This window comes from Cyrtonyx montezumae, unplaced genomic scaffold (assembly GCF_038088225.1).
Source record: "Cyrtonyx montezumae isolate F1298 unplaced genomic scaffold, pur_monq_1.0 scaffold_6, whole genome shotgun sequence".
Classification (NCBI taxonomy): Eukaryota; Metazoa; Chordata; class Aves; order Galliformes; family Odontophoridae; genus Cyrtonyx; species Cyrtonyx montezumae.
Window position 1 is genome coordinate 2,854,171 of NW_027072067.1, and position 16,280 is coordinate 2,870,450.

At 40.8% G+C, this 16,280-nt stretch overlaps 1 protein-coding gene across 2 annotated transcripts in view; it reads right to left on the reverse strand.

Annotated features, from left to right (window-relative positions):
* Positions 1 to 5,100: 5,100 nt before the first annotated feature.
* Positions 5,101 to 16,280, reverse strand: part of LOC136057158 (netrin-4-like) — a 46,278-nt gene continuing 35,098 nt past the window's right edge. For both annotated transcript variants that reach the window (XM_065749745.1, XM_065749743.1), the window contains exons 6-10: positions 12,015 to 12,228; positions 11,021 to 11,157; positions 9,948 to 10,016; positions 8,746 to 8,916; positions 5,101 to 6,761 (exon numbers count right to left, since the gene is read on the reverse strand). In XM_065749745.1, the coding sequence (XP_065605817.1) occupies positions 6,625 to 6,761; positions 8,746 to 8,916; positions 9,948 to 10,016; positions 11,021 to 11,157; positions 12,015 to 12,228 (728 nt within the window). In that variant the 3' untranslated portion in view covers positions 5,101 to 6,624. The remainder of the gene's footprint in view (positions 6,762 to 8,745; positions 8,917 to 9,947; positions 10,017 to 11,020; positions 11,158 to 12,014; positions 12,229 to 16,280) is intronic.

A 16,280-nucleotide genomic window follows, 5' to 3' on the forward strand; every position in this document is an offset into this window, starting at 1 on the left:
TAGAACCTACTTTCTTATTCCTAGGGAAGAAAGAAGGGCAGCATATGCTTCTTAGACTCGTTTTACCTCTCATTAAAATTCTAACAGTGTCAGTGTGGGGCAGTGTAGAGAAGCTACCAGCAGTTTATCATTTATTCTTAATCAGCTCTATTCACCGAACGTGGCTTCATTTTGCAGGACAGTACCAGCCTGTCTGCTCTTGTGTTTGTTTTTTTTTTAAGCTGCTCTTAACCCCTCTGGAGCTGATGTTTTTCCTGACAAGAGAGAAGACCCTCCCAGTAAAGGCAGAGTGAAGAAATGCAGCAATGATTATAACATTAATGTTATTATTCTTTCCCACTAATGCAAGACTCTACCTAACGTTAAGCTATTTAAAATGTCAAATTATCTGTTTTATTTTCTGTTGAATTCGTAGCTCAAGCATGAAGTTATGAAGGCTTGTTATTCACTGTAGACTAATTGTGACTGCACAGGGTAAGGGTAAGATGCTGGAGTTCTAGTTCTCCAGATAAGCATGGAAGAAGTAGAAAAAGCTTGTCTCAAATACCGGCGTATCTTCATAGTGTGGAGATCAGTAAATAGGTCAGAGACTGCTAAAATAGTGAAGTATTAGGTATTATTAAATGCAGTATGTAACTTGCTCTTACACACCGAGTGTTTCAGACAGCTGCTATTAACACATTAATAGCATTAGTAGAAGCTTGCCTTGGATTTTGCACCCATCACTGCCAGAAGCAGAAGGGCTTACGGTTATAGAGTACCCTGTGCATTCATCCAGTGGTTCAAGCTGGAAAGGCCTTTTCATGCATTCAGATCCACTGAAAGTAGCTCCTTGCAACACACTAAAATGCCTGGAATGTTGCTTAATTTTCTGCCATTTACTAATTTAATTGAAATCATTAAACAACGGACCTTTTGTCCTGCTTGTTATGGGGACTGCAGTCTGTTCCTCCTTGATACACAAAAAGAAGTTGTTTGCAATTCAAAGCAAATAAACTTGAGGTGGCAGGTTTCCCCCAGAGGTGGAATGTATGGCCACAGCTGCCTAATGCAGGGCTGATTTTCTCCCTCTTGCTACTAACTTTACCTTCATCAAGAACCCTTGGGCTTTTCCTTTGTTTCTTTTTGTACGTTTCCTCTATCAGATCTCGTGTTCTTTAGCGTAAGTCAGCAGCCAGAGCTTGAACGGAGAGGCAATCTCTACATCAAAAACAAATGGATTTTGTAAAAATAAAAAATAAAAATAGCACGTTACAGACTAGACTTGATAAATCAGTGAGCCACCCATTCATGACAGCCAAAACAAAGAGCACAGGAAGATTTGTAATGATGGCACATTGCAGATTAACCCGGATGCTGCACTGATTTTGAAGGATAATTGGATGTAGGATTTGTTGTTCCAGACCTGATGATGGGCCCTGTTCGTTTGTTTTCCTTAAAAGGACATGTCCCTTCTGCCTCCTAAGAAGGTGAAGGAATCCACCCAAAATTACACTCTTTCCTTTCTTAGAGTGCTGGATGAGAAAGGTATGTTTTAATTTCTACATCTGTGTTTTCTAAGCTTTCTCTTGCTGATAAGTGCAGCTTTTTTATGTTGTCTCCTTGTATGGCTCCCAAATAACACTTCATTTTCATCCCCCTTCCCTGCAGGCAGTCACCTTTCTCCTTACTGGTGTTGGCTCTGATCCCTTTTCTGGCCTATGGGGCCCTCAATACTTTCTCCTTGGGACACAACAAGGAGTCTAAAAATGAACTAGGTTGGATCCTAGGTGGTATTGCTCTCACTTGGTACACCATGGGACAAGCAAAGCTTGGCAGAACTTGATTTGGATTTGTAGTTTGCATTTCTAGTGCTGTTCTTGTTCAGAGTTTGCTCTGTTTACAACCATTGTGTTTCTGTACTAGGAATGTGTACACATGTTAGCAGGTCTTACCAGCACAGTTAAAGGTTGAAATACCCTCAATGCTTGTGATTTTTTTTTCTTATAAAGCCAAATTACAAATGAGTTGGAGTTGGTATTTTCAGAGCTAGGCTTTACAATTGCTCAAATGCAGAGAGCTGCACTCCTGAGAATCTACAGGAGTTTGTTCCGTACTTTGTCCTTCTACACTGGTACAGCTCTGTGTCATAGTGCTTTGATGACAAATAACATAATCCAGGACTCAGGCTTGTGCATTTGGAAGTAGTACATCATAACATTTCTCATCACAAAGCTGTAAGACAAAAGTTGGATGACAGTATTCATCATGTCATCTTTGTGTGAAGAACGAAGGTTAGGCCTTAGAGGTACAGTTGTCTCAATATAAATCTGCAGCTAAGATATGAACTTGTTAAAGTACTTCGAAGAGTAAGATCAGGTATTATAAAGAGCTGCAAAGATATCTCCGTGGTGATAGACTGGTTCCCTCTGTGTGTGCAAAGCACACTTACACATTGTGAGCATTTATAGATAATTCATCTTCTGCCTACCCATCATGTTTGTTTTCATGCCTTGTATCTCACAAATCAACTCCGTGCAAAACAAGACTTAAGAACACAGTCTTTTTAGACCTTACTAGACCACATGTATTTATTTTAATAGGGAATTAAACACTTGGAAATCTTACATGTAGGTACTTGCGGTGTTGAATTTTGATTAATTATTGAACTAACAAATTAATAGCTCCTGTTTTGCTTGTATTCTGTACGTCTTCATACAAAATCTACATTTTTTTCCCGCAGGCTCCTCAATAGAAAACATGTATTGTGGTTGCCTTTCTCGCTAAATGCTTTTCTGCACTTGCCTAACTAATACTATTGAAGCAAGAGCCTCATTGTGATTTATTAACTTAAAAAGTATTAATATGCATGTAGCTTGAGGATGGTGTGGTTCAAAATTTTAACAACAGATCCCAAGCCACGCATCAGTGTAGAGGTCTTGAGTATTTTTAATTGAAGTTTTAAGTACAAAAGAGAATGTGCTACAGCACTTAACAAATAACACTAACTCTACCAGGTTCGGGGGTCTTCAGAGAGCACTTAATATAAATTATATCAACTCAGAAAACATGCATTAAGCAGCATGGAAAAGTCATGAGACATAGTGAACTCTACAGAGAAAACTCGTTCTTTATAGCAGCTAACCATTATCAGAAGTGCACGGCACAGAGCTGTGCTGGGTATATTTTCCTTCTTGACCACCTGCCAAGAGCAGAAGATGAAGCATTAGTGATGGCATGTAGGATATTATATACTTATATATATATATATAGCTCCTGTAATGCAGGAGCTAGAGCTCAGCACTCACCATTTAAAGAACTGCTTCTGTGTTTTAAGGGTCCATGTTGTAGGAATGGTCATGTGTTCATGGATAGATGCACTGCAGAGCTGTTACAGAGCTATTTTGAGCAACCATACCAGGTTTCTTGCTGTTGCATGGTAAGTTACATGAACTTCTTCAGGTGACTGCCTGCACAATTGCATATTTTGCACAACTTTCCTTCTGGCCGGATGCTTTTATTCAATCCTTATGCATTATTGCTACTGTTTAGTATGTGATTCCGATTGCTACTGCTTCTAAGACCCCTTATCCATTTGGGCATTGTAGGGTTGTTCACATGGACATCTTTAAGACAGGTCCTGTTTTACTAGTAAGAAGCAGCCACTTCTGTACACGGGGCAAATGCATCCTCTTTTCTGTCTTATTTATATTATTATGGCTAAGAGAGACTGTCACAAAGATGATCACAAAATATCTGGTACTGCAAACAGACCTACAAAAAATTAATATTGGAAAGAGGTATCTGCTGTGGTAGTTTACTTTAAATTCACTATGTATAACCATGTTTGCTCGTTCTGTGAAACACATAGCAGCTTCTGTAAGTCACCCTGCACTATCTCATGTGCATGTAAAGCTATTACACAAGAGCTCGTAGTTGGAACAAAATGTGCAGTGTTTTTGACTGATGGAGGAAGGGAGTGAAGACTTATCTATACAACCACCAGCAAATAGATTAGAGATTCAAAGAGAGTGGGAAATTTGGATAATAAATATGTTGAATGTTTTGGTGTCACCCCCCTCTCCCACCTCATTTGCTTTATACCTCTCTAAAGTGTACGTGTATGATTGTCACTCATTTCTGAGCTACTGAAGTGTACAACATATTGACAGCTGTCTTTGCACACAGCCGTGTTTGAAGTGAGGTAATCATTAATGAGTGTATTACAGCAGTACGAGGAGAACATACTAGTGCGTCAGTATTTGTGTTCCGAGTTGGGACTGCTGGAAATACTTGTGAATGATCTCATTAACCAATAATTTTCACCCACCAAAGGGAACTGTGAAGCTGTTCACTCTCCCCAGAGAATCACCAATCTGGCACAAAAAAATTAAAACATGGAAGTTTGCTTTAATATGGTACTGACTGTGAGCTGAAATGGAATATGATCGTGGTACACGAGCTGCCCCACAGGTAAAATGACCTGTGTTGAAAGGTATGTTCCTTAACTTAGTTATAAGTGTACACCTCATTTCCACTTATTGTCAGAGGCCCTTTGGGAACATGGTAAATTCATGTACGTGTCTTTATTCCTGTTTGAAAGTGAGCTACTCAGTCTTCTTGTTCAGACGGTCTAAAGATGGTAAGAAAGTGGTTGTTAATGCTCCTAACTTCTATGAGGTGACATTACAAATTAAACCAGATATCCCGTTTAAAAAGTGTTTATTGCATTAATTAAATAGCTTGTTGGAGATGCCACGTTGTTGGATACCACTTTAGCAACAACAAATAAATAATGAAGTGCTTGTAAGACAAACAGAAGGAAAGAAGACAATCTATGGCAAGGGAGATGGAAAGGTTTCTTGAAATGGGAGAGAGAAACTCTTTATACACTGTCAGCAGAAGAGCAGTGCTTTTTTTTAGGTACCTGCCTGTCATCCTTCCATCCTGAAGGTTTTTCTGCTGTTCAACCAATGCAAAGTTGAAAGGAAAATGGTGACAACTAGAATGAACGAAGCTGTTTTTTCAGGTTCCCAGTGATGAAGAGAATAAACTGGTGGCATAGCCTGTAGCCTAGAACAGCCATCTTCTCTGCATTAGCTTTGGATTTTCTGAGGACCAGTCAGGGAGTGCTGAATTAAGGTAGTGCCTCTTTTTGAGAGCATCAAACAAATTGTAGATGTGGAATAAGAAATATGCAGAAGTAGCACGTGTGACCACCTGGAAGTATAGACTGATCCACTATAAATTCTGCTTTACTAAATGAGACCTGTGCAACCTGGTCCAGAGAGCTGCTTTGGCAGGGGGTTGGACCAGATGATCTCTAGAGGTCCCTTCCAACCCCTACAGTCCTGTGATTCTGAGACAGTGTGTTTAAATGAGCTCCATTTGATGGCGATTTCCCCATCTAAGGGGAGAGGTCAAGAGCTACACTTTCTTCAAAATATTTTGTTAGGGAACAATTTAAATAGCTACCTTTCATTACTACAGTGTAGGGGAAAACTGGTTTAGAAAGAATGCTTTTGCAGGACAGGACTATTCCCACCCAGAGTGCAGATGTTGCCTCACCTGTACTTCTGTGGGGTGGGAGAGGAATCCTCACATACAATGGGAAGGCAGCCAAGGTTCATATCTTAACCTCAAGTGTGAACAAGTGAAATAAAGCAGAATAAAAGCACAAAGTGCAAATCAAAGGTCACTGGTCTTGAGCACAGCTTGAATAGCCAGGTTGCTCTTACTATAGCTATCTCATTTAATATGCAGGACGAGCAACCCATTGACCTCCTACTTTTGTAGTTTTTATAGTACTACAAACTCGACATAGGAGCAGCTAAAGTTCATCACGTATCGGCTCTTTCCTAGCATAAGGCTTTTTGGTAGTAATCACTGTGCAACCTTTGCCTGGTGTTACAGTTTCTACAGCAAAGAGCAAAATGAGACCAAGAGTTGGATTTGGAATCGAGTTTGTGCTAAGGTGCTTTCTGCAGCAGAGCTCATCACTAAGCACTGATGATAGCAAAGTGCATCTACAGAGCCTTGTCCCAGGTGAGTCCTGTGTTAGTTTCTGTTCAGCCATCTGGCAGTATTGCTTTCTCGAAAGCAGCATGTTATATTGGCATAACCACTGTTTGATGGTAAATAAAAATATCTGAGCTCCTTTAGAGAAATACTGTATTTGACATCCTTATCTAGTATTATGCCACTTGAAAAGCTGAAAGAAATTGCTGCCTGTTAGTGGTCACTTACTTAAAGAAAAAAAAACTACACCCATGTAATGAATGCGTTATGTAAGCAGCTTATATGTATTAATATCAGGCTCTGATGGGAAGAGTGGAAACACTAATCCATACCTTCAGTTTTGCCTCGTAGAATGATTCTCTGGGTACATAGAATCAGGCTGAAATTCAAAACTGTAACCTCTGGATGATGCGATGTGATAAGTCTGTGCATTTTTGGAAAAAAAAATAAAAAAAAAAGCAGCCGTGTCCCCATGTTTTCTAGGAAGATGAAAGGAGAAAGGGTGGTGAGCCTGCCCTTGTCACTTCAGCTAGGAGCGTGTTGATTGGGAACATAAGAGCTAGCTACACCGTTCACTGCAGTGTTACTAAAAGGCAAAGTTCATCGCTGTAACTTTTGAAGCTGAAGTTACTTGCACCCTGCACGAAGAATGTCTGCGACTTGCTTTCCCAAATGTGCTTTCCAGGGTTTCACCAGGCTGTTCATGTTCACCAGAAGTTTGCTGCTCCGAGAGTCCTCCTGGCCTGCTATGAGATAGTCGGTACCTAATTTAAAGGAAAGAAGATAAATCGCTAAACAGAAGAAAATAAAATTAAATGCAGCAGTTCTCTATTTCTTAAGGACCTCCTATTGCTGGCATCTTAGCCAGCTTCATGCCATTTTTAAATGCCAGTTTGTGCACCTGCAGTCCAGTGTGCACGCACACCTTCATGTGCACGTTGTCAGTGCTGACCCCTGGAATAGCTGCTGAAAGGTCATATGATTGCATGCAGAAATTACGACTACAGGTTGATTTTGTTCTGATGGGCTTAGCTCTCACAGACTCACCATCATCATGTGCAGATGGCCAGCTCTGAGTCACAGAATCACAGAACTGTAGGGGTTGGAAGGGATCATCAAGGCTAACCCCCCTGCCAAAGCAGCTCCCTAGCCCAGGTTGCACAGGTAGGCGTCCAGGCAGGTCTTGAAGGTCTCCACAGAAGGGAGGCTCCACCTCTGTGTGCAGCTCCAGTGCTCCTTCACTGCACTGTGAAGGAGTTCCCACATACATTTGTGCCAAACTTCCTATACTTCACATTCAGGCCATTTCCCCTCGTCAAATCTGATCTCTCTGACCTTTATTCTAAGTGTAACTCTGTGTGGTTCCATATGCCAATACATATGGAAGCTGCTATTATACACAGCTTATATTTTCAGCAGCCTGTGTGTGGAAGGCATTCAGGGCAGCAGAGTGCTTTCAAGTCCTACGCAGAGAATAGGTGAATTTATATCTGTTTTGCACGTTTGCTGCTTTCTGTTTGTTTAGCTTTACTTGTTATTGTAAAATTTTGCCCTGGTTGTTTGACCTTAGCTGAGATCTGTACAGCCATCCTGATGGAAGACAGACAACCTTTTTATATCCACCCACTTAACTTCCAAAGAGCAATTCTTTGGGTTCCATCTGTGGAATGAAACTTTTGGAGTAAAGACAAGAAGGGACTCAGAGTTGAAACTCTTGGCAGCAGAAAGACCACATTGTTAGTGTTCCAGAGAGAAACAAAACCACGATTATTGAAGTGCCTGAGAAGAGGCTGCATGGGGGTTGGCTGGTGAGCAGCCTGAAGGGCCAGATTAATTTATGTGCCCTGTGCAGCTCAGCTGACATGGTTGTTCACTATGACAGCTATGTGTTTTGGTACAACAGTCCTGCCTTCTTTCTCTGTTAGGAGCAATTAAGAAACCTCCAGGAAATGGGACCACTGCAGCATCAGAGGGATAACTGCTCAATGATGGGGCATCCTAATAGGTGATCATAAAGTCACTGTCTCACAAACGTTTAATGAATTGTTATACAGAAAGCTCGTTAATATAGAAGTACTGGAATCTTTTTTCTTCACAAAAATTCTTCAAGTTGCAAATATCTCAGAAGTTCCAATCAATTCACAAAAGGTGAAACATCTCCAGGGCGGCTCGATTTGTATTTATTTATTTATTTGTTTAGTATGACTTTGTTCTCTCATAGGGAAATGCTTTTTACTGCGGTAGAAGTCTAGGGATTCTCTCCTTGATGCAGATGAATGAGAAGTGTTCAGTAGTTATGGCCAATGTTCCTAATGAATTGTCACCACTGTTTACAGGGGAAGCTGCTGGCTTGTGTAGCTGCACTGATCATGCAGTAGCTGTTGAAGATAGTTTAAGTCTAGCTACTCCCCAGTGGATAGAGAAACATTCCATTTATTGCCTTCTGTGACATCCACCACAAGAAAATGTGGTTTTGTACTTAAGTATTTAAATCTAGAATTACTTTTTCTGACCCTTTTTTTTTAATAGTTGTCAGAAAGAAGCGGGTTCACTGTGCTCTATGATACCTGGATCTGCTGTACCACTGTGGATTATTTCAGCTAGTTTGATCTGTTACTCTCATACCTTCTTTTCAGAAGAGTTATTCCTGATTTCCAGTGGTGGAGACACAGAGGACAAATCTGATGAGCACCATAACAGCCCAAGTAGAATCCCGCAAAATAAGTGCAAAAAGCATTTTGTTCTTACCAGGATTGAGAATGGGACAAGTACATCCCCTGTTGGTCCAGGATTCTGGGTAAATGCTTCTGTTGCTACGAGCAATTTTCACTTTGCTGGATTTCAGGACCTTCTTCACTTTCACAACCACTTCTGCATGCGTCCCTTTGTCATGAGCTGATAGGATTCTTGCTTTTATCACTGCCAAGAAACATAAGATGGACACCAACACAGAATTTCTAAATGATTATTTTTTATGTTGCTAAAAGATAAAATCTTAACATCTAGGAAGAAGATGTGAAAAAACACTGCAGTTGTACCAAAACAGTGTTCAGTGCTTGTGTGTTTCAGTCATGGTTCCTTCCAAATAAATTTGGAGGAGGAAAACTGGATTTTTTTTTTTTTTGCTGAAGTAACAGATCTTTTCAACGTGGTATTTATCAACTCTGTAATGGACTACTACCAGACATTTGGAAATCACAGGAAAACACTTGTACACATACAGAGGAAGAGTGTAAAAACACATCAGCTGCTTATGGTCTGAAGCACACTGATTCTGGGCCTTCTGTTTGATAATTTGAAAACAAGTATTGAACTGGTATAGCTTTAACACTGGCCATTCTAAATCTGTGTCCAGTGGGAAGGGATGGCTTGCTCCACAGGAAGCAAGTCAGGAAGTTTCCTGTCAGACATGTCACATGGCTGAAATTCCATGATTGCACAACAAACCAGAAGAAGTATTGTTGTTCTGTGGCCTAACATCTGGTTGCCATGATAGATTTCTGTTCCTTTAATAGGATCCTGAAACTTTCTGGCAGGATAGGCTCATCCAGCTTGGTCCCATGAGCAGGCTTTGTTGTGTCATGATAGAAGCATATCAAACCTCTGGATGCCAAAGCTTTCATTTTTTGCTTTTCATTTTTCATTTTTTGCATCATTTACACGCAAGGTTTTGATTATTTATTCTTGACCTAGGGGTCAGACATTCCAGAGACCTAAAGAGTTTTTGCACTCCTGCTGTAAAAAGTGAAGGTGGAACGGAGACACCAAGGAACCTGGCATGAAATCAGCTATTCACGGATCACCTGTGGTCTGGAGTTGGACATGTCACTAGACAAAAAGTGCAGAAGGGATCCTACCTTTTATATACCAGATCTGAAATTTTTCACTCCTATCAGCTAATAACATGAGTAAAGAAAGCTGTGAAAGTATCATACCTTGAGGGCACTTACCATAAGCGTATTTCATTTGACAGAAGTCAGTGACACTTCCAAGCACCTTCTCTTTGCACACACACTTTTCTAGCAGAAGAATCACAAAACACAAAAGGTCGGAGAAGAGCCAAGAAATGAAAGAGGAAAGAGAAGCAAGTGCTATTTAGTTATGAAGTTTTATGTAGGTAACTTCCATAAGCTGGATGGACTTGAATAGTCCTTGAGAGTGAGCTCACTTATTTGCAAATCTGCTTCTTGTTAGATAATATGATAATTGCTCTGAAATCTGATCAGTGCTGTCAGGTGGTGTCGAGGCCCTCATGGTATCTATTATATAGTTAACAAACTGATACTAATGAAGATTTTTATTAGAATCAGATACAGGTTTAAATCATGTAAGTAATGATACCTTTTTTGATCCTATTAGCTAAGAAATGATGGACCTTGCTGTTATTAAAGTAATATTGCTCTCAGGAAAGTCAAAGTATACAATAGCTGGCACTGCTACTTCTGGGTCTTACAAAGTCATTGATGCTGGTAAATGCAGACATTCACTTGCGAACAGTGTTGACAACATTTTGTGTATTAAAGGCTGCAGCTCATTCTGTAAGTTTGCTTACTTGATGACATTATCTGGATACAGTATAATAATTCTTTACTTTCTGCCTGGAGCTGCCGTACCATATTCTCCACATCACTTGTGTTCTACCCCAGAGGTGGCTTCATTTCAGTGATGGCTGACATGCTCATTTACATTTAGCATTTGAAGCACTGAACAATTGAGTGACTGAGAAGAAGCCGTGTAAATTCATAAGCATTATGATAATAATTAAGAATACAAATGGAGAATATTTGTCACACGATCTTACTTAAGACTCCTTGACTTCCAAAACTCAAAGTTGAGTACTAGAACCTTGCTTGGAAAATAACAACGTAGGTATAATAACCAATGGCAGTTCAAATCAATAGATGCTGCCAGCAGAGGGGGGATAGAGTAGAGCTAGAGATGAGACAGAGAGTCTGAGTCAGGGTGGAGAGAAGGAGCAGGCACTGAGGGAAGTTACTGGATGTTCCCAGACTCTGGGCTGTACCTGGGTGTCTCAGAGCAGAAAACCCCTGCTCGTGGTCATTCCATTTCCACTCATCTTCGCTCTCATTAGTTGGTGTTTGCACAAGGTCAGGAATTCGTCCCCCAATGGGGATATTAAAGAATGGCTCATTGTCGTAGCTGGAAGGGCACAAAGAACAGAAGACTTGGTTAGGACACACGGTGGAAAGCAGATTATAGCTTCATCCAAACAGATAAGCTTTCTCTTTTCAGGTTGGAAGTGTAAGAGTAAGACTTCACACCACATAGGGAAACCACAAGATCTAGGCTTTTATTTAGACCTCAGCAGTGCTGACTTAGCATTTTTTATTTTTAAATAACTACATTTGGGGCCTTGTTGTTTTGTTTTTTTAATTATTATTTTTATTTTTTATTTATTATTTTTTTTTTCCAGGTTGAGTGGTTGATTAGCTTGGGCTTTATTTTTGTTATTTTTTTCTGAATCAAGTAACTCCAAGTTAATGATCACTTGCTGATGTCAATAGGAACTGAGGACACCTGCAGTACAGGTAAAACTGCAGCCAGTCAATAAGTCATACGATTTCTACTGAGGCTAATGCATGTTTGGGGTGCAGATGCCTGCCCACTAGACATAGAAGGAAGACCCTGAAACTCATTTTACCCTGGGCACAGAGGAAAGGCAAGCTCTCCCGACTCTTACAGTTATTCCCAAGGCAAATACATGTATTTAGGTTACTGTACAAACTCCTTTGAGGATGTGGAATTGCTTCTTATTAGTGCAAAAGTCATCATTTCAAGATCGCCTTGGATAATACAATGGATTTACAAGTGTACTAGCCATCAAATGGAGTTCAAGAGATCTTTTATGACTTACAGTCACCTTCTCAAATGATATGTATCCCATGGCCCCCTCAAGCATCCTCCACTTACTGTCATTGCTGCCCTATTTCATTTCACCTTTATTTCATTTTTACAGAATCTCATCTCGAAGTGAACTCAGACGAGGGCTTCTTTACCCATCGAAACAGTTTCCAGTGCGTTGGTCGCAGTCTCTGGCACAGTCACAAGGACGACAGCCATTTTCTCCAAAGCCCCAGTATCCCACGAGACATCTGTCGCAGCTGGGGCCCGCCACACCTGGCTTGCAGTAGCAGAATCCCGTCTTGGGGTGGCACCGCCAGCTTCTGCTGAACGTTGCGTTGGCTGAACCCATTGGCTGGCAGGAGCAAGCTGTGGAGATATGGTAAGAGGCGACTGAGATGATGTGCCCAGGGGTCATCTGGTTACGTGACATTTTTGCCAAAGCTGATAAATTCCTGCCCTCCTCCTGATGCTCAGTCGTTCTGTGTCAGAACAGCGCGGGTAATGTCAGAACAGGGGAGTGTCAGAACAGCTAACTTACACTTGCAATATTTTTTATCTTTTTAACCTATTAAGCACAGCAAGATAAATCCAGCTAGGACCCATTTGTGTGTGAAAGTCGATTATTTCCTGGTACACAAATCTGGAGCATACAGGGTTTTGAAGCAGTGGAAAGAGCCCTCTGTTGTGTGCTCATTTTTCCAATGGCTTGCTGAAAGATTCGCTAGCATGGATGTGATCCCAAATGATAGCAATTGCCTCCATTGTTTCCTGTGAACACAGACAGCACAAAACTAGTGTTTCCTCTGGAGCTAGATGTGGCTTACACGGGTAGCTCAGATGACCTGAAGTGTTTCTTCAGTGTCTGCTTCTACATAATCCACAGATTTCTTTCCCTGTAAGTTCTAGGGGACATTTTACCATGCAGTACTGTATACATGTAGGAAAGCTGATGAAATGTATTGTACAAATGAACTTGTTAAAAGAAAAGGAAGCGGAATGAGAGAGGATCTCAAAACTCACTAGGCATGTTTTACATATAGCTGATGAGCAAAACGAGAAAAAGAAAAGATCTTCCTAATGCTATGGCCACTTTAACACTGGCCTGAGCAACTCAAGTCAACTTGACAGTAAAACAGACCCTTACAGCTCCTATGGGACACAGCCTTCAAATATAACAAGTCGTAGTCCCATGCCACCATTTCATTCCTAATGTGACACCATTAGAAAATGAGGAAGGAAATCCTGTCTGCATCTATTTGTACCTATGGTGGTGCAAAGACAGGCTCAACTGACTCCTGACTCCTCATCAGGGAAAAGGTTAACTGAGGTGGTTGAGCCTTGTGCCAATGGCTGTATGTGGGTAAAATACAAGCCATAAACATACCACTAATTTTTCCTATTCAAACATGTTTGATTAAAATGAGAACTGAGCTGAACTCCAGGCCTTCGTATTTCAGCTCTTTTTTATAGTAACAAAAAAAGTTTGCCCTGGTTTTTCCTTGTAGCAGTGTCTGAAGAGGAAATATATCACTACATCATCCATCTGGAAAAGGGAGGGAAATAGAAATCTTGTGGCCAAGACCTGCTTTAATAGAGATTTTCAGTTACATGTTGGACACCCAAGGTGTTTGGATAGCTTGGATCAGGGGCCAGCCTTCTGGATGCTTATCTGAACCAAACACAATCTCCAAAGCTTTTGAAGTCTGCCCATCACTGCTACTAATCAAACTACTTTTCTTCATGAGCTCACAGATAGTAGAACAAATGAACACTCTGATTGCACACATCATTTTCCAAAGGGGGAACATATGACTACAAAGAGTGTTAACTGTAGCAAGCACAGATTCACTTTCATCTTCAACCTCATATGTGATGCTCAAGAAAAAAAAAAAATCCTTCAAAAACATATGAGAAAAAGGGTGAGCAGTTTTGTTTAATAGGCATTTCTCTTATGATCTGCTTACCACGTAGTTATTTTTTTTTCACCATGCCCTGTGTTCTTTATGCCAATATTTTTAATAATATTATTACACTCTGCTGTAGACAGATCTCAGTCAGTTGTTTTCAAGGGACACTAGCACAATAGCCTAAGGACAAAAAATAAGCGTGCTGTCATGGGCAATGTACTCAACACAATGAGCTGGTTGGCGGATGGCAGCAGGCTCGCCTGTTTGCCACAAAGCAGTCTTGACTTTGGGAGCAAACCCAGGGATTTTGCTGTCAGTTCTGGAGAGCAGGTGTAACAATGAAGTGCTCATTAGCACTGACAGTTTCAAAGGCAAGTTCTGATTTGTTGCTGCTCAACTTGAATTACTTTTGCCCAGATTTTCGTAGGACTGACTACATCACCCTAAAAAAGGAGACACTTCCATCCCACACTGAAAATGTACTAGATCTGGGGACAAGGGGTAGAGGCACATGCTTCCTTTACCACGAACACGTCTGAGCTACAGGCAGTGAGAGGTTGCCAACATCTGTGTTGGCCTGAATCCAGATGTCTGATTTCATTCCAGTATCTCTGTATCTAAGATGTACCTGTGGAGTTCTCACATGAGATTTCTCATACTATCGCAACTTCTGGATCTGTCTTTATTCTCATCCCCCGGTGTTCAGGTTTTATCAGTTAGGGTCACATGACAGATGGGTAAATCATTAACATCATTAGCCTACCTGTTGCCACCTGAGGCAAGATTCCAATTCAAGATGAGACCTTCACCCATCTTATCCCGAATGGAAAGTATTGCAGGACAGTGACAGAACATTGACAGAATGTCATAAGGTGGTAGAAAAAATGCCTGGTTTTTTGTTTTGTTTTGTTGTGCTTTGTTTTAGTTATTTTAGGACTGCAATTCAGGAAAACTAATGTTCCCAAATGAACATATTCCCCAATTAGAAACAGGGACAGCCTTCTGGTGGATCAGAGAGCAGGCCGGATCAATAAATGTACAACACTTTCAGATGAGTTATACAAGTGGCTTGCAAATGCTTTACTCAGTCTGTGTTTATTTAGCATTTCAGCTTGGGTGTGTACATTGTCTGGCTTACAGAGTGTTATGGCCAAAATGGTTGTGCATCTAAGGAAACTCCCAAAATAAGAGCTCACATGTCACATGCTGAAGGGCAGCTGATGATGGCTGGGTTTTATCTGCTTAATAGTATCATAGATTTGCAGATGAACCTTAGCAATTAAAGAAACAGAAAAGCAAGCTTCCAAAACCCCATCATTTTACATTTCCCAATATTTAACAAAGAATTTTTCCCTGCTGATTTTTGCTTCTTTCCTCTTGGCAAACCCTAGTTTTCTCTGTCCTCCTCCCCATCTAACAAAACACCAGCCAACATGACAATAGCTTTGTTTGTCAAAGGCATCATCAATTATGTTAGGGACGGTGTGCAGACAGTTCTGGCTCAGAGATGGCTGGGTTATATGGGCTCTCCCCTTGACAGCAGTGCAATGCAGAACACTTCACTGTGTGTTAGTAGTGGCTGTCAGTCCCAAAGTATCACAAAGCATCCTCTTGGCTTTTACTCTCACTCCTATCCTAAGACTTCTGTTATCCTACTGCATGTAGTATACTGTAAAAGAGGGAGAGCAGGAATAAAAAAAAATGAATTATTCATACAGCCATCTCCACTCAAGTCCTCAATAAATCTGTCTGCCCTCAGCACAGCTGACTTCCCCACGTTATTAGACACAGATGTAAAAATTTAATATTGGTTGCAAAAATATGATTCCCAGTTATAGGAAAATAGTAAATCCTTTAAGCAACTCAGTGAACCTGGATGCATATCCCCTTAAACTTCTGCCTCGTATTGCATAAAAAGAGCTATGAGCAGACTGGCTATTTGATGAAAGACAGACAACAACGCCTTCTGAATCTGAAATATACACATGTGCATCTTTTGAGCGTACAAACAAATCAGAGCCATTTTTAACGCATGTCAGATGTGGGGATTGACTCAGGCAGTGATCTTTCTTAAATGAAGGCAGCAAGATAGACAGCTGTGTGTGTGGTCAGAGCTGATTAAAACAGACTGAACCAAGATGTGATCAGGCCTTTGTGATATTACAATTAAAAGTTCACTGCCTCAGCTCAGGAGTAAAAGGAAGAGCAGCAGAGCTTTTCAGAGCGTGTGCATGTGCATCTGGTCACATTTTAATTTTCAACCCTCGTGCTTGGAGTAAAAAGCTTGTTTTCCTGAAGAGCCTTTCTAATGGGTCTACGTGCCTGCATTTTATTTAAGCTAAGTAAAGTGCGAGTACAAAAGACGGTGCCATTTCAGAAGGATCCTTTAAGCCTCCAAATAAGCCACAGGAAAGAGCCAAGGATACAGCAGCTTTTCTAATCATTGGTTAGGAAATGATTAGGCTTCTGAGTCAAAGCTCTCATACAAATCTATATTCAAACCACTTAATC